We start from the raw sequence: 18,989 nt of genomic DNA on the forward strand, positions 1-18,989 counted from the left end.
AACAAATAAGGCTCTAAATAGGGCCACACATATTTTTATCATCATCATCATTCATCCGTCCGTGTCCGTGCTGTAGTAAGTACAGCACGGACACTCGACAATGACATAATGTTTGCAGGTAATAATTAATAAATTTTAATTAAAAAAAAAAGTGATATTGGATAATTTCTCACGGCACACCTGACGATCTCTCACGGCACACTAGTGTGCCGCGGCACAGTGGTTGAGAATCACTGATCTAGAGTGATTCATGCATGTCTGAGTATTTTTTTACCCTCCTGTATTCAGGACGTCATTGGCACATGCCCACTGCTCTGTACACACTTCATTCTCCAATTTTATTTCCTTAACCAGTGATACACGTAGGATTCAGCAGTGTCGTGTAGTTATTTTGGCACAAATGGAAAATAAAAGTATTGCTTGCTAGTGTGATGTGCAGTTGTTAAATGCAGTTTGTTCTAAAGATGTTTACAGTGTTGTATTGTAAAGGAATCAGCTCCTATTGGGCTTAGTTTAGTTTAGTTTAGTTTATTTAGTTAATGAGTCAGGGATAGTGCACAATATACATCAACCTTAACAGAAGAGATGCATTGTGCCACATTGTAGCACTAGAGCTTATTTCCATCTGTCGTCCTGTGGCAGGTTGATGTTTTATACAGTCGCTATATCATGGTTCACCTTTCATGGTCTTGCTGTTTCGCAGATTTTTTTTTTTTGGTGCAATTTTGTATGCTTTTTTCTACAGGAATCAGTCCTAGGTCAGTCCTTGTTTAGTCCTGTTTTGGTCCTAGTTCAGTCCTGGTTTAGTCCTCCTCTTCAGTCATGGAATCAGTCCTAGGTTAGTCCTGGTTTAGTCTTGGTTCAGTCCGTGGCGTAGGCAGTGCAAACTTTTGATATAATCTCGGGCTAAGGGGCAGGTGCGGTGCTGTACTGCATGGCTGTAGGTCTCCTAAAAATTGACCTGTGCAGGACTCTGCGCTGTAGGACTCCATTATCTAATAAATGAATCTTCGGTTCGTTACATAAAGAAGGAGGAAAATAACAAAAGGAGGACAGCAGCAATAAGTTTTTAAAAAGATGTAAAAAGTGTTGTAACTGTCCTATTTGAGAAAAGTGTATAAAGTTTGTGCTGAGGGGATTTTACAGACTTAAAACAGATAGAATCATTGTAAAATATAAAGTTGACTACTTCATGGTTTTCACCTTTTGCGGGTTATTTTTAGAACTTAACCCCCTTGATAAATGAGGAACCACTGTACTACATAAAATCAAACACACAAAGAGAATGTGTTTATAATGAGTCATTATACAATTCTGTTTCCTCATTCACACCCTGTTCTCTCAGCAACTTCAAATCATGATCAGTTCATTCACTTCATTCTCTTTGCAATTTTCCAACCCTCCAAACGTGAGCAGACTTGTTTCTTTTATTATAAGTGATAATAAATGATAACTATATAGCAGACAAAAGCACATTATATCTTCTTATAAAGGTTCGTCAAATACTATTCTTCATGGACATGTTATTGCTTTGTCTGGAATATTTCACAATATGGTTAAGCAGTTAACACTTACAATCAGAATGTTTGTTTTTCTATGTATTTTTGAGCTATAAAACCACCTGTAATAAAATAATTGGGCCCAGTCAAGCAGAAGTAAACAGCAAGGCCAAAAATTCAAGTTAATTCATCTGATATAAAAATGTATTGAACAGATACATATGTACTCTAGTTTATGAAACTGTTGACCTTTTTTCTGTACCATTTTTGGTTCTAAAGTTCCATATGTTTTAAACAGACCATGTATGAAACATGGAACAAAAATTATTTCCCAAATTTCAAAGACCTGCAAATCATGTCAATAAATGGATGTATTTCATCATATCTTGTGTTATTCCATCTTTGAACTGTTGATGAAGGTACAGGATTTAAAAAAAAAATGTATAAAATGATAAAAATTTGCTTGGAAGGACTGACATATTTTATAGAAATAGTTTCCTTTCATTTTGAAGTAATATTAAAGTATTAAGAAAAAAAAGCGACAAATGATGTAAAATCCTGCACCTTCTACTTGTTTGTACAATTTTCCCTCCGTTACTTTTTCCCTCCGTTACCATGACCTTTCTTAATAAAAAATCTCAAAAAGACTCAAAAAGTAAGAGGTTTTTCAACCTAATCTTGTACCATATGGTAGAAAACTATATGAAGCAAATATTCAAACCAGTTTGTTAAGGATATGGAAGTGAGAACCAAGAGTTATCACTGTTTGGATTTATTGCCCAAAAAGTGCTGCATATTTCATTCCCTCTGTTACCGACATGAGTGTTAAAAAAAAAAAATTGTCACCAACTTGAAAGAATATCACAGGTTTAACTTGACCCTGTTGGAGTGTAACTCTTTCCTACATTCTGATACTTTACTTATTTCAATAGTCCCTCTAGTTTCTGAATAAGAGACATTTGAATGTCAAAAATCTGCCTGTTTCCCTCCGTTACCACTTGACCAGACCCAAATATAATGTAGAGCTGTTTCATGTCACACTGTGGAACATTCCAGGCTGAGCGATCACATCTCCATACCTGATATCTGTTTTATCTGATTCTAAAACAGAGCTACAGTCCGACCGCTGATCCTTACCCAGTGCTGCAGGTCGGCGCTCTCTGCTGGTCCTCTCTGTGGTTCGTCCCACAGGATGTTGGACTTCCCGTGTCTCCAGATTTTACTGCGTGTCTTATATGAGTAATACGCCGATAAAGACAGAGCCAGGACCACCATCATGCCCAGAACCAGAGCCACAGACTGGAGACGACACAAGACAGAAGAGGTAAAGGGTGGATGACATTTTACTGTATTTGGCTAATTTATCTTCAGAGTAAAGTATGTTTGCTCTGCTTGTTTTTGTGAGTTGTCTGCATTTTTTTTTTATTGAACTAAGCTTTTTGCACAAATAGAAGGGTTCATATTTTTAAACACTGCTGGGGAATAACTAATAAGAGAATAACAGAATAATGTTGTAATAAACTTCCTTTGCATAAGACATACAGTTTGTCAAATTGTGTTGGTTTAGTCTTGGTTTAAATTTGATTCAGAATCCACTTTTTCATATATTTTAACTTTTTTTTGTTATCTAAGATGGTCTAAGTCTAAGTCTGATGTCACAATGAATTCACAGAAATCTCTGAAAACATTAAAGTGAAGTTGAGTCTAAAATCACACATTTTCACTCAGACTGAATCATTATGGAAACTAATGTAATTGCAATGAAACTGACAAATGTTGAGACGTTTCTTCACACTTTCTTTCCATGTTTTTACCGTATTTTCTGGGCTATTAGACGCACTCTTAAGCCTCCAACCCCATCAAAAATTGTACCCCACAATCCAGAGCACCCTATACATGAATCCACTCGGGTGTCCCAGCACGACTTCAGTAAACTACAAAGCCACAAACACACACGGAGCAGACAGCGAACGCAGCCACACTCATCACTCCACGCCGACGAGGAACGGAACGGAGGAACGAACCGAAAAAGCGAGTGCAATGTGCCACTTCTAGACACAACTGAACAACTGAGTCACTGCGAACACGCCGACAATCCGTTGGTCCCAGACACACCCTCCCTACACGCCACAACTGAACAAAGCCCAGAGTCACCGTGAACGCCACAAACAAACAAAACCACTCACCCATCACACTGTTGGGTTTCCTTTAAAGTCCAGTGAGGTTTATTTGTGAAAAAAGTTTGAAAATAGACCATTTAATCACAGTGGGTCTTATAATCCAGAGCAACTAATAGCCCGGAAAATACAGTAGAAGGAAAGAGGAAGAAGTGGTAACACTTTAAAATAACTACACCTTACTTAGCCTTAATAAAGCATGAACAAAGACTTAACTGATAATGAACAAAGATTTAATTAATAATGATTCACGCTTAGTAAATGCTTAATAAAGCATAATTAGTCTTCACTTTAGAAAAGCTCTCAAAAAGACTTAACAGATAACAGCTGCCTGAATGATCATTGCATTGTATTATTAGTAAATCATTCTCTCATAGCTTATTAATGATTAATAAATGCTCAAATGGTTAGTCCATGAGTAATTAAGTATGAAATAATTATGAGTAACTATAAGCTGTAGTTTTATCTTCGCTTAGTTTATGTAAATTAGTGATGTGGTTTTAAGTTTCGTTTCTGTGAGACTTGCACAAAACTGAATTAAACACATTATAATGTCAAACGGGCTGATGTGGCTCTAGAGTGGTTATGGTTTATATGTCGTAAAGCTGAATTTATTTATGCAGATTAGTAATGCAGATAGTAATAATAATGATGATCATTTTAATATAAAAACGTTAATGATTAATCGATAATCGATCATTAATTCTTCCGACGATCGATTAAGAAAATTTCACCGAATGCCCGTCCCTAGTGTGTTTTAAAAAGCCAAAAAAAGCTAAAACTTTGTTCCAGGTAAGAGATTTTAATCTATTAATATAATCATTTTACACATTGTTTTTGTGATTCTAACTTTTGGCAATAAGCAGTTTTGTTCCTCATACAAACTCTGTCTACACGTAGTTGGATGTTAGATGTTGTCACTGGTCTGACCTCCTCTGGGTCCATGTAGCAGTAGTGGTGGAGGTACTGGTTGTACATGGGGTATCCTCCAGGGAAACTGCCCCCGGCTGCAGCGCTCAGACTGGGACTGACGGGGGCGCTCTGGCACATCATCAGCATGGGGTTATAGAGCATACTCTGAGAACTCTGGGACATGGGGTTGACTCCGATCACAAAGATGATGTCTATGATGCCCTGCACACAAGATTCCAAATATCAGTAAAAAATAAATCAATAAATAAAAAATTATTCACTGTATTTCTATAGCACATTTCACAAAGTTTCCAAAGTGCTGCACAAATACATAATAATATCAACAATAATAAAATGATAAAATAAACACTCAGATGTAATCATACTAGTCTTATCCCTCCCCATTCAGACGTTGCAGATTTGCAAAAGCTAAATGCCAATCACCTACTTACTCCAAATCCATATTTTATGAACTTTTTTTACTCAGGAGCCTTTTTTCCCATCCATGCTGATAAACGTGGACGATGCAGACTGTGCAAGAATGGTTACACACAAACAACCTGCCAGAAGTGCAAAGTACTTTTGTTATTTACAAAGGATAAAAGTTGTTTCTTGGAGAACCACATGAAAAAGTGATGTTGTTCTGCCACTGTAAAGCTGTTACACTCTGCTTTATGTTTTCATTGTTATGAAAAGTGGTTTACACATAAAGTTAGTGTTCATATCATATTCAGTCTTCAGTGTTAATTTACCACACTGGGTCAATGCTGCAAATCTGTAACATCCCAGAACACACTGGATGTGAAGGTCTCTCAAAAAAAAGTCAGGATTGTATATTACTTCTCCATATGATCATTTTCCCCAAATATCAGATTTTTTCTTGTTGCTAAAATTTAATTTGAGCCTGAGAGGGTTAAAATAATAAAACCAGTCAAATCAAATAAGACCAAAATCATAATCAAAATCAAACTCTAAGTTAAAGGCACGTCATATTCTGTTGAAGAGTCCACCACCTGTTTTGTCTCCACACTATGGAGGTCAAAAGTCTCATTCTAGAGGTCAAATTTCCATTAGATTTTTTTCCCATACACAAAAAAAAAATCAAACATTAAGAGTTCAAAGACATCAGCACACAGCTGATAAAGCCTGAGCAAGCTTCTAAACTTTTAACCTGCTTTTTTTTTTTGGTCCATGGCAAATATGAATTTGAAACACACTTCAGGAAACGTGGGACAGGCGGACACAGTTAATGTCCATGGAATTAAATCTTACATTTCAATAGCAGGTGCTGCTGTGGCTCAAAAATACCTGAAAAGAACTATTCTTGTTGTGAACGGACTTGCCTCTCCGTAGACTAGACCTGGAGACCTCATCTGAAGTGTTTCGGTCCTTTTTTTTTTCCTAGTTTTAACCCAGTTTGAGTCCTAATGTAGACTTGGTTTGTTCCTGTTCTAGTCCTGGTTTAATCATGGTCAAGTCCAGATTTAGTCCCAGGTTTAGTCTCAGTTTGGAATATTCCAGACAAAGTGATAACATCTCCATGGAGACGAGCAGCTCATAGACAATCCACTAGAAACGTGACACCAGATTTTGTACATCAGGTGTAGGTGTATGTAAAGATGCACTATGTAACTTTTTGGCTGGAGATCCGTCACCTCTTTGTTTGTATGGCGATGTCATTGCTCTGCCTGTAATGTTCCACAGTGTGACTTTAAACAGCTCTGCCTTACATTTATTCAATTACAGGTGGTTTTTCTAACTCAAAAATACCAATAAAAACAGACATTCTGAGTGTGAGTGGGGTCGCCTTTCCGCAGATCTGACCTGTAACTTGGTCTGATTTGGTCTCCATGAAGATAGAAAGTTTTAATGCCATACTGTGAAACATTCCAGACATTAGTAAGTAGTAAGTAAGTAATATAATTTTAATTTGAAGTAAAATAGTTTTCATAGTTTCACAGTACAAAAAGTTGCCAAATTATCAACTCAATACTCCACCCATCTAGATAAAAGTACACATAAAAAGGACACAGCAGAAATGTGTTTTGAGAAGTTCAGGGATCTGGTCACATTTGCACACGCAGCTCATAGAGTAAAATATGACAGTGTGTAATGTGAGAGGAGGAGGAGGGGGGGGGCTGCTGATCTCACTGTGAGTCGGATAAAAAAAACTACAGAAGAGCGATGGATCAGGTTTGTGCTCGGAACTTTGAAACACTCCGGATGTACACAGTATGTACAGTAAGAAGTGTTCTGTACTGGAACAGGCTGTGTTCATGTGACAGAATATAAGATTTACTGTTGTACTGGGAGATTTTCTTGTTAAAATATAGAAATGTAGATTTCATCACTTTAAAGAACCACTAAACATCAAAATCACTTTTTCTACTGATTCTTTGTGTAAATGGGTCTAAAATAGAAGTATGTCTCTATCCCTGGCCTTATTTTGGCACTTTCTAGCATATTTGTTTGGGTCAAAGTCGTGTTTGTATCGGACGCTTTAGGATCAACAGCCAGGACATTTGAGTTTCAGGGTTGGACTAACAGCACTAATGATTCAGATGCAGGTTATTACGGGACAAGCTCAACCACTGGCGTCTATGGGCGGGACTTGAGGAGCCCCTCAGCCCCGCCCTGACCCGGCACCGCCGGTCACTGCGATGTCCCGCCATGTCTGGAGAAAAGGGAAACGGCGCGATCCGAGCACAAATGTCCACTCTGCTTCAAAGTCCAGAGCACACCAGTCCACCCGTGTTGGATTGTTGTGTCTGTCAGTTGGCGGTCAATCATCGCTCAAGAGCCCGTGCCACACCAGCTCCCCCATCCCACCAGGCACCGCTCCACACCCGCTCCCTCAACCCACTCTGCAGATTTTGCTGAGGGGCAGAGTAAAGCTTCAGGAGGTGTTTAATGGCTCTTTAACATTTTCTCTGACTAGATGAATTGTATAATGTGAAACATTCCAGGAAAAAACAATAATATCCCTGTGGAGTCAAGCAGGTGGGGGCCCTCTACCAGAAAAGTGACCCAGTGTGCCTTTAAATATGATTTAAGTGTGTTTGAAATCAGTAGCTTTGCATTTGTGGTTGGACAGAGATGGTCTCAGATTCTGAATAGACACATGACATGCAGCTCTGATGTGGGTTTTTCTCGTCACTCAGTGAACTGATGAAGACGAGTCCCACTAGAACAAAACCTAAGAATTATTTGACTACATCTTGAGTCAAACCAAAGAGTTTTGTTTTGTCTTAATTGATGCAAAGACAATGAAAAATCTTAACTGAAACAATTAAAGCATTGTATTTCTCTGTAAACAAAAATATCTTATTGTCTTTTTTGTTTGAATATACAGAACCTGCTGAGCCTGGATTAAATCTCCAACAACTTTCTTATTGTGTCTCTAAAATGAGCACTCTGAAGAGATTCCTACTAAAGGTGCACAAAAACACACTGTTATTGTGAGCCGCTTGTGGACCTCCTTCAACATCAATTTAATGCCCAAAGAAATAACACTTTCATAGAGTCAAACAAGCAGCTGATTCTCCATCAGAAAAGTTACACAGTAGATGAATTCTATTTTTGTGAGATCCCAAACTTCGGCTCCAGCTCAAGTGTTTGTGATAAGAGTCTGGACCAATCAAAGGGCAGCTCTGAGGAGAAGGCAGCACCAAACGAACCAAAACAAACATGGTGGCACTGACAGATGTGCTTCAGATTATTTTAGCGGGTGTTTTGTTTTGTTGATGGAAGAGCTTTGTGCATTTGTGGACAGGTAAGTCACATATGCTTTTCTCTCAACAGATTTAACTCCAGTTTGCTTTTCCTCTGCTTGAGTAATCCCTCAGTCCACAGCAAAGGAGGCGTTCAATTCTGTCAACTGGACCAAAGTTTTTTGATTGAAAATTTTTCACAGCTCATCCAAGCTGCTTCTTCACTTCTAGTCAGATTACTGGTGGACATTTAGGCATAAACATGAGGCAGTGTTCAAATTCACTTCTCTCCAGTTGACAGAATTGAATTTCTCCTTTGTGATTTTCTGTTGTTGTGATGCTTCGACCAATCAGAGTGAAGGATTTGTTTGTACGTTCTGATCTTTGGTTCTGATAATTTTCTGTTAGAGTCCCAGAACTCTACTGTGGGGGCTACACCAGAGTCCTGTACTGGGTCAGGTACCTGCGGGTTGGTGAAACGGGTGGGTTTAAACATTCTGACATTTTACGGGCGGGTATGCAGGCGGGTAGTGATTACACACGGGCGGGTCAGGACTAAACCAGGTCTAAACCAAGACTAATCTTGAACTTAAGAGAGAACCCCGAGCCTGTGTAGCAGGGTGTCCACAAAGCACGATCGGGTGACGGCTGCACTTATCTCTGTGGGGGCGGAGCTCTACCCTGGTCCTGTCTCCTGTGGTCACCCGAAGGTATATGCGGGCATGTCCGAGCCCTAACAGTGAGTCCTGGGTTAGTCCTGGTTCAGTCCGTGGTGTGTGCGGCGCAAAAGTCCAGCATCTCGATGTTTCTTCTTCTCAATAAATAATGCCTATGAAGTGATGACAGTCGAGTTGTGTCTGTGAAGTCGTATTGAAGAAACTGTACTGAAGAAACTGAAGAAACGTACTGAAGAAAGCAAAATCGTTTCATTTCATTTCGTGATTGTAAATCTTGAAGTTGTAACTTTTCAATTCGTATTCTGACGGATGCTTCAGTTAGAATGTTTTTAATTTGTGTGTGATTTATCACGGCCACGGGCGGGTAACAGATGAAATGTTAATGGGTCTGGGCGGGTGCGGGTTTAACTTTGATAGAATCATGGGTTAACAGGTGGGTGTGGTGCTGTACTGTGCAGGTGCGGGCAGGTGCGGGTCTCCAAAAATGAACCCGTGCAGAACTCTGGGCTACACATATCAGTCTGGCAAGAATCAAGTTAGTTACATGTGCACCTTTTTGAAAATCTAGTTACAAAAATACTTCTTAAGATTCTTTTCCATAGTACAGTAGTTCAGCTTAACTCTCGTCGTTCGTTGTTGTGCAGTGTGTGTCTCACCTGCAGCACGGCCAGGATGATGTCACAGATGAAGACGGTGAGGTAGAACCTGCATCCTCTCATGGCTCTGGAGCGCGAGAAGCTCCCCACCAGGAAACCCAGAGACACCAAGAAGTTCACCGCCGCTATGGTGATCATGGCCGACTTAGCTGCGTGCGGCGTCATATAGGACCCTCCGTACCCGTAACTGCCCCCGTAGTACCCCGGCCCTGACCCCGCCACCCCGCCCCCGCTCACCCCCACGTACCCCCCGTACCCAAACCCGTTCACGTCCCAGACCAGGGTGGAGGCGACGCAGGCGAAGATCAGGAAACACATGAGGACAGTGGCTCCCTGAAAGGTCTTGACGAAGCCGGGCGGAGAGAACCAGCGGTAGAAGTGCTGCGGTCTCTCCTCCGTGTAGTACCCGTCGGGGAGGGAGTAGCGGTAGTCCACGTAGCGGGCCGGGGGCGAGTGCACGCTCCTGGGGGGGTAGAGGCTGGTGCTGGTGCTGTACTTGGGGCTGTAGAGAGGGGGGCTGTCGTAGTGATGGGGGTCGTACATGGTGCAGACTCAGAGCAGACGGGGAGTCACCTGCAACAAGGACAAGAGTTTAAAGAGGATATGTAGGCACTTTAAAGTAACATTGTGTAACTTTCTGGTGGTGGCATGTCTCCTCCGTCACCTAATTCAGAACATTCTCCATGAAGACAGATGGAGTATGTTTTATGCCAAAGTATGGAACATTATAAAGATGTGAACTGCTAGGCTGAAAAATCCAAAGCACAATGACAAAGTGCACTGAAATCTTTTATTACAGAAGGATGCTCATGTGTTTTGTCCATTGTGGTCCAAGAGCATGTAGAGAATTAAAAGTAGGCCTTGGACATTTGATACACAATAATAATAAAACTCAGGCCCAAGTTACAGAGTTAGAGGTTTTGTTTAGATTTATTTTTTTTTTTTTTGCTGGTCTTCACTTGGAATGGATTGTGTAATTTCCTTTTTTTATTAAAAGCTTGAAAGATTGAAAGCACTGTTGACCAGTTCTCGTTGCCTTGTGTCCTGAGGTGAGACACGGTGTGTTTACATTCATGATGTATCATGTCTGTCCTTTAACATGTTTTGTCCCAAATAAATAAATAAATAAATAAATAAATAGATGTAGTTGATGGAATAAAGGCAATTGGTGCAGATTAGGAGCCACATTTCAGTCATCTTCAAGGCAGAAGTATCTTAAATCTACCAAGTTATTGACTGAAAAGTGTGTACAGCACTCTCTCACACACAACTTTACAGTGGTCTGGTCTTCTAATCTGGTCCCTGATCTGGTCTCTGCTATGGTCTCTGCTCTTGTCCCTGGACTGGTCCCTGGTCTGGTCCTTGCACTGTTCTCTGCTCTAGTCCATGGTCTGGTCCATGGTCTGGTCCCTAGTTAGGTCTCTGCTCTGGTCCCTGCTCTCATCCTTAGTCTGGTTCCTGGTCTGGTCTCTGCTCTATTCCCTGTTCTTGTCCCTAGCCTGGTCCCTGGTCTGCTCTGTTCCCTGGTTTGGTCTGGTCTCGTCCCTAGTCTGGTCTCTGCTCTGTTCCCTGGTCTGGTCTGGTCCCTACTCTGGTCCTTGCTCTCATCCCTAGTCTGGTTCCTGGTCTGGTCTGGTTTCTACTCTGGTCCTTGCTCTCATCCTTAGTCTGGTCCCTGGTCTGCTTTGTTCCCTGGTCTGGTCTGTTCCCTGGTCTGGTCTGTTCCCTGGTCTGTTCCCTGGTCTGTTCCCTGGTCTGGTCTGGTCGCTGGTCTGGTCTCTGCTCTGGTCTCTGCTCTGGTCCCTGGTCTGGTCTTACATAAGTCCGCTCACCTCAGTCCCCTCCTGTTCTCGTCTGAACCTCTTTGAACACATCTGTGGCACAGTCTGCAACTCTACCTCGCTCTTTCAATTATTCACACTGAGCAGATGAGGAAGAGGAGGAGGAGCCAGCCCAGGCCACAGGAGCAGGGTGACAGGAGCAGGGTGACAGGAGCAGGGTGACAGGAGCAGGGTGACAGGAGCAGAGATGATGGGAGCAGATGCAACAGTATCAGAGCCGGCAGGAGCAGGGATGGCAGGAGCAGAGCCAACAGCAGGAGGGCCAAAGTGACAGGAGCATTGGCAAACTGACAGGAGCAAAGGCAAAAAGAGCAGGGCCCTGGCGACAGGAGCAGAGCTGAGACAACAAGAGCAGACGGGTGTGACAGGGGCAAAAAGAGAGATGGCAGTAACCGAAACGACAGGAATAGAGGTAAAAGAAGCAAGACCAAAGCAACAAGAGCAGGGCCAAGGTGACAGGAGCAGAGGCGACAGAAGCAGCCGCTGTGGTCCTCAACCTGCTCTGCTCCGAGGTCATGTGAACCTGTGTGCACCTGCTCCCAGCACAGTGACACACACTCACATATACACACACAAACACACGCGCGCACACACATAAAACACACGCACACACAACACAGAACAATAACAAACAGCGTGTCATGTGTGTGTGTGCTGTCAGTGAAGTCCTAGAGAACATTTAAAGGTTGTATAGAGGATTTTTTAAGGGAAAAGAAATAAAGCGACAGTCCTTTTTCAAATGTTGTGCATGCGTGACACCACCTTCCTCCTCCACAGCTCCTCAGTAGAAACATCTCCTCCCACCTCCTTATTCTAAAAATCACGCTTGTTTACAGTCAGTGCGTGTTCAGAAGTACTGCTGAAGTGACCTGTCTAGAAATAATTTAGTGACCGACATGTCAGTTTTTAGACCTTTCGTCTGCTTCATTAGCGCAATCGCTGGAAGAGATCTCCAAGAATCACTTCAGTTTGGCTTTGCTTCTTTTCTCCTTCTCATCTTCTTTCAGCGACTTCAAAAATGGACTTTCTTTAGCGGCGAACTGGTCGTGGATTCTCGTCCGCGAAGCTACAGTTTAAAAAAGCCTCTAAGAACCGCTGCATAAACCACATAATCCTCACACACCGGCGAGTCAGTTACACTAGAAACGTAGGAAGTTTGATTGACAACCTGAAAGCCAATAGAAAATGAGGCAGCCTCGTTTTCTATTGGCTGATGTTTGTCTGGCCTCACTACGTCCACAGTTGATAGATTTTCATTTGTTTTTTTTTTTGGTCATCATAATTACAAGGCTGCAGTGTCTCTGTAATGGTCTTTTAAACTTTCATTGACAATTTGAACCTAAAAAAAATCCTCAATACAACCTTTAAAAGAGATAAAATGTGCAAAATGAACTTGAACTTTTAACAATGTTATTAAAGTGTTCTCTCGTCATTAACCAAAGTTTTATTTTGATTGATTAATGAACGTGTGTGTAATATTGTATTTGAGGCTTGAGTGTTCAGAATGTGCTTTCACCTACCCCCTATCTCCGCCCACTTTTCTGTACTTAACTGTGATCATTCAAAAATGTTCAGTTTCAGTTTTTCATTTGTATTATTGTATTATATGATCTACAGTATATTGTAGTGATGTAACAATATTCAAATCTTGGTACAATATTATCACGATATTTATTTATGTATTTATTCATTTGATTTGCAAACTACATACATTACAACAAATAGGAACCAAGCAACATACAAGATACAAGACAAAGATTACATAAAAATAGGGACAAAGGTGACAGGGGTTGGCGACACAGTGAACCTTATATGTGTGTGTGTGTGTGTGCATATGTGTGTACATGTGTGCATATGTGTGCGTGTGTGTGTGTGTGCGTGTGTGTACATGTGTGCATATGTGCGTGTGTGTGTGTGTGTGTGTGTGTGTGTGTGTGTGCGTGTGTGTGTGTGCATGTGTGCGTGTGTGTGTGTGTGCATATGTGTGTGCGTGTGTGTACATGTGTGCATATGCGTGTGTGTGTGCAGGAGTGTATGTGTGTGTGCACGGGGGGATAGACAGGCTATGCGGATGATTTACTGCTGACCTGTATTATTACTAGTTAATTTATCATGGAACGATATTTATTACGATATTTTAAAGAGGCTGATATAATTGTAGATAGGATAATTGTTTTAAAACCTTGACAAGATTTTGGTGTGAATTATTTCCATCATAATCCCAAGAATTCAAGTAAAAAACATATTTCTATTTCTTCCTGTTGTTTGCGCTGAAATGAATCATGGGATATGTAGTTTCCGATGTTTATAAGCTGTTGCTACTATAAAACTATGCATTTAAGCAAAGAAACTTGTGATTCAATATATTGTGACAGTCCATGATATTATTGTGAGACTTTGACGATACGATATCACGATATTTTGGTTATTGTTACATCCCTAGTACATCACAAACATCCCTGGAGTTGTTTTTTGTTTCTTTCACACATGTTTAACACATAAATCCATATATTTGTGTGATATTAGTTCTCTCAAACAGAAAACACTCATCAAAACCAACATGTGACAATACAGGAAGTGCTCCACCATGTTTTTAAACTCCATACACCTTCACTAGAATCATAATTTCAGACCTGGAACTGCCAATCTCTACTGAATTAAAGGTAAAACGTAGCTGTTAACTTGAAAACAACCATTTCATGACATCACAAAGTGGAACAGAGCATTCTCAGGTTTGGAGATGTAAACAGACTCAATACAGAGTTACTCAAACGTGTGAATGAAACAAAACACAACTCTGGGTCTGTTTTTGATGAGGTAACAACATTATAACATGACTTAAAGCTCACAATAGTCAATTTCGTGTAATATACGACCTTAAAATACATGTTATATTTTAGTTTGTCCAGGTCACAGGGCAGGACACTCTATGGCGTCATCACGTGAGATTTTACGTCCACTCTGTAACATGTTGTGCAGTTCGTGGATATAAACTTAACTGAATCTGAAGAGTCACGATATAGACATAATGATAATAAACTGAATGAGGTTTATGAATATAGTAAGTGAATTTTACAAAAACAAAATCGAAAATACAACTGCATGCAACTCTATAGATCGTGAAAAGACGCTCTGACGCACGTTGAAATCTACTGTTATTTTCATTTTTATGGACTGATAATTATTATTCACAGTCATCAGTTCTTGCAACAACATAAAAAGTTTGTATCGACACAAATTCCAGTGTGATCTTACCGAGGTCCGACGGCCGTGGCTGGTAAACTTTGCTCTCGCTGCTCATATCGACTTGAACTCATCCCCGGTGCGTCCTGGTTTAATCCTCGCGTGAAGAAGACCCGGAGCATGGTTCCTACACCGCACAACTATTCATCCCCGCGCCGAAGTTTCATTCCGTGGGTTGCTGTCTCCCGTGGACTCTGCGCTCTCGCTGGACCGTGCGTATTCTGCGCGTAAAAGCACAGTCTCATCTTCTGCTGAGCACGCGCCTCACGCTCCCGGTGGTTCCAGGTATCACCTTAACTCCGGATCACAACACGAGGTAACGTTAGCCCCGGCTCTGTCCGGTTCAGAGGCTGCGCGGTGCATCACAACAGCACAGGACTGGACTTCTGTGTGATCAGGAGAAGTGCCGAAGTCACATCAGGATATGGTAAGAATAACAAATAGTGTTGGGAAGGTGACTTTTAAAATGTATTCCCCTACAGATTACAGATTACATACCCCAAAATGTAGTTTGTAACGTAATCCATTAAATGACTTAAAGTGAGTAATGTAATCTGAATACTTTGGATTACTGGATATCGTAACATACGATGTTTTGTCTCCTAAAAGAAAATAAAAAGCCCAGACTTTACTGAACTGTATTAAAAATATTATTGATAGAAGAAGACGAGACACGTCCACACAGCAGGATTTAGTCCTGTTAAATCCTGTTAAATCCTGTTTTACACCTGTCTTAGACCTGGTTTAGATCTAGTTTAGACCTGGTTTAGACCTGGTTTAGACCTGGTTTAGACCTGGTTTAGTCCTGGTTTAGTCCTGGTTTTAGACCTGTTTTAGACCTGTTTTAGACCTGTTTTAGATCTAGTTTAGATCTAGTTTAGAGCTAGTTTAGATCTGGTTTAGTTTCCACAGCAGTGAGTGGGGGATATAGCCCAAAATGTGAAAACAGGAAAATATTGCCCTGTAATCCATTTATTTCAACAAAGTAACTGTAATCCAATTACCACTCACTGAAACAGTAACTGTAACCGAATACAGTTACTCATAATTTGTACTCTGATTACATAACTCCGGTACATGTAATCTGTTACTCCCCAACACTGATAACAATGCACTAAATGGTATCAAATAATGGACTAAATTCACCCAGCAGACATAGAGTGACCAGATTTTCAAAATAAAAGAACTGGGTCATCCCTGGTTTGTGGTGGCTGGTTATAATAAAACTGTGAAACGAGTGCGTAATGAACTAACTAATGTGAGTCAGTATAGTCACGATTTTCTTTGTGTTTTGGTCATTTTTAAGCAGCTTTTCTGTATTTGACCTAAAGAAATAACAATGTATGCCTCTTTTTTTTTTTTTTATGGCGGCATGGTGGCTGAGTGGCAAGAAGGTTCTGGGTTCGATTCTCGGGTCGTCCAGGCCTTTCTGCGTGGAGTTTGCATGTTTCTCCCCATGTCTGCATGGGTTTCCTCCGGGCGTTCTGGTTTCCCCCATCAACCCAAAACATGCTCCAGGTCTCCAGAAAGAACAGTTCAAAGTCAAGGTCAATTAAATATAATCAATCAATGAACCTGTCCAGAGCACAGGCGCTAGTGGCAAGACACTTCACCCACAAAACTGGGACTGTCTCAGATAAAAAAGGGACATGTACTCACCCTGAACAGACAATATGTGCCTTTTTTTTTTTTTTTTTTTTTTTTTTGTCAGTAGGTCAGGAGGTTTCTGTTTTGAAACAAACTGCCCCCTGATTTGTGCACCATCACAGACTTTGGCCTGGTTAAATCTAAGCTCAAAACTCAAAAGGGCCCCCTGTTGTTCAGTCTCTACATGCTGCCATTAGGCCAGTTAATAAGCAGCAATAACATGTCCTACCACAATTATCAGATGACACTCAGATCTACGTCTCACTGCAGCAGGAGACTATGGACCAGTGGACTCACTCTGTCACTGCATCCAACAGATCAGTGTGGATGCAAAACAACTTTCTCCAACTAAACTCTGACAAGACTGAAGTCATAGTGTTTGGTCCACAGAAACAAAGGGACAGTGTCAGCAGTCACCTCCAGTCTCTCTCTCTAAAACCTTCAAATCAGGCAAGAAATCTCGGGGTAATAATGGACTCAGACTTGAACTTTAACAGCCACATCAAATCAATACATCTGCAGACTTTTACCATCTAAAAAACATAACAAAATCATAGCAAAAATCAAAGGTTTACTGTCTAAATCAGACTTGGAGAAACTTATCCATGCGTTTGTCTCCAGTAGGTTAGATACTGTAATGTTCTGCTCACTGGTCTCTCCAAACGAGCTGTGAGACGCTGCAGAACATCCAGAACATCCAGAACATCCAGAACATCCAGAACATCCAGAACGCTGCAGCTCGGGTCCTTACTCGAACTAGGAAGTACGAGCACATAAGTCCTGTGCTCAGGTCTCTGCACTGGCTCCTGTGCCTCAGAGACTTTAAAGCAGCTCTGCTTGTGTACAAGTCTCTCCATGGCCGAGCACCAAAGTCCATCTGTGACATGTTAGTGTCATATGAACCATCTCACACTCTGAGGAGCTCAGGGACCGGCCTCCTGCTGGTGCCCAGAGTCACGACTAAACAAGGGGAGTCAGAGTTTCAGGTTCATGCAGCTAAAACCTGGAACAGTCTGAACATGTGAGACAGACTCTTCTGTGACGCTGTTTAAATCCAGACTCAAAACATTTCTGTTTAACTGTGCATATAACTGAAAGGTTTTCATTCTGCACTCTTCTCTCCAATTTATGTCTCTCTTTTTTAATTTTAATCTTCATGATTATTTATGTTTGATTTATTTTTATTATGATTTTAATGTATTTCTTATTCTGTAAAAAACTTTGAATTACTTTGTGTACGAATTGTGCTATACAAATAAACCTGACTTGCCTTTATTGAGACACTTTGCATTTATTTGATTTCATTGTTTAATATTTTGACTGTTTTGTATTATGTTGGTTTTATTGGAAAGCACTTTGGTCACCTTGAGTCTTGTAAAGAGCTCTAGAAATAAAACTGGATTGAGTAACAGAAAGACTGAACGGGTAAACTTATGTTAAAGGTGCAGAACGTGAAGTTAAAAGCACACTAAGAAACATTCCGCATGGTGATAGATACATTTTACATCATGCTGTGGATAGCAGAGCTAAAAGAACAAGCAGGAGCAGGCCGTCCCACAGGCCAAATAAGAGTCAGGTTTGTGGAGATGCAAGCCTGCTTACATAAGGAATGCACATTTTTTCATAGTTTTTCAGTGTAATAAACACACACAAACATGTAGTAAAAAGTTTTATACTTTTTTGCAGACATTATAGACTAAATAACTTGGAGATTCAGGGCCTCCTCATGGTCTAGTCTTGTATAACGGAGAGATTGTGTCATTATCAAACACACAGCACCTTGCACATGAGATACTACCTCGTTAGATCATTATTTATATAAAATTGTATTCCCAGTTTCCTCCTGGTTTTGTTTAATAGTTAATGATTTTGAGTAAATTTCCCCAGACACTGTCCTGTCATCGCCCACTGCTCCTCACTAAATGGGTCAAATGCAGAGGACAAATGACACTTTACTGAACCGTTTAGGAATAAAGCTGGGTCCAAAATATCCACAAAATATTTATTATACAAAATAGAACATTACATTTGTATTTAAATAAACAAATATTTGAAGAAAAGAGAGGGTTCATTGTTTTTACTTTTTCTGCTTTTGATTCTCTGTCATCTGGTCAAAAGTGTAAATTCTGTTTTTTAAATGGCTGAGTTTGGCCTTGAGATAATCACAGCGCTCCTTCTTCTCCCAGAACGTTGGATCCTGGAACAGACGGATCACAGACAGTTACAACATTATTCACATCATCATCTACTAGTATTTGTAAGCATTTAAAGTGGAACTAAACACTAAATCCACTCTTTCGCTACTAAATGGAGTATACAATGTTTTATTAGCATTATCTTATGTTTTTTAAGGTAAATTCTAGGTAAAGTTGCTGCTTTCTGGTCAAATGTGTCTAAATCTTTATTTGTACTTCCTTCAGTGGCCTCTGTAATTTCAAGTAGTTGGTGACATCACACAAAACTGCCCTTGATGTTTGATATTACAAAACATCTGGATGAAGGAGCGGTGTTTGAAGTGTGGATTCCTATCAGACCAATCACACTGTTCCTTATATCTCTAGCCCCGCCCCTCATCCTCCTTCACTCTTTTCTTTAGTCCTCCAGGTTCTGCCCAGTTCAGTTAGTCA

The 18,989-nt window shown here is 40.6% G+C and overlaps 1 protein-coding gene across 1 annotated transcript in view; it reads right to left on the reverse strand.

The window, feature by feature from the left end:
• The window catches only part of LOC110174815 (uncharacterized), a 48,397-nt gene that overhangs the window by 15,756 nt on the left and 13,652 nt on the right, over positions 1 to 18,989 (reverse strand). Inside the window, exons 7-11 of the mRNA XM_055151491.1 lie at positions 18,471 to 18,559; positions 15,752 to 15,768; positions 9,632 to 10,182; positions 4,607 to 4,810; positions 2,637 to 2,798 (exon numbers count right to left, since the gene is read on the reverse strand). Coding sequence (XP_055007466.1) covers positions 2,637 to 2,798; positions 4,607 to 4,810; positions 9,632 to 10,182; positions 15,752 to 15,768; positions 18,471 to 18,559 — 1,023 coding nt within the window. The remainder of the gene's footprint in view (positions 1 to 2,636; positions 2,799 to 4,606; positions 4,811 to 9,631; positions 10,183 to 15,751; positions 15,769 to 18,470; positions 18,560 to 18,989) is intronic.

Source organism: Boleophthalmus pectinirostris, unplaced genomic scaffold (genome assembly GCF_026225935.1).
Source record: "Boleophthalmus pectinirostris isolate CB_2022bp ecotype Guang Dong unplaced genomic scaffold, ASM2622593v1 HiC_scaffold_16, whole genome shotgun sequence".
In the NCBI taxonomy this organism is placed as follows: Eukaryota; Metazoa; Chordata; class Actinopteri; order Gobiiformes; family Gobiidae; genus Boleophthalmus; species Boleophthalmus pectinirostris.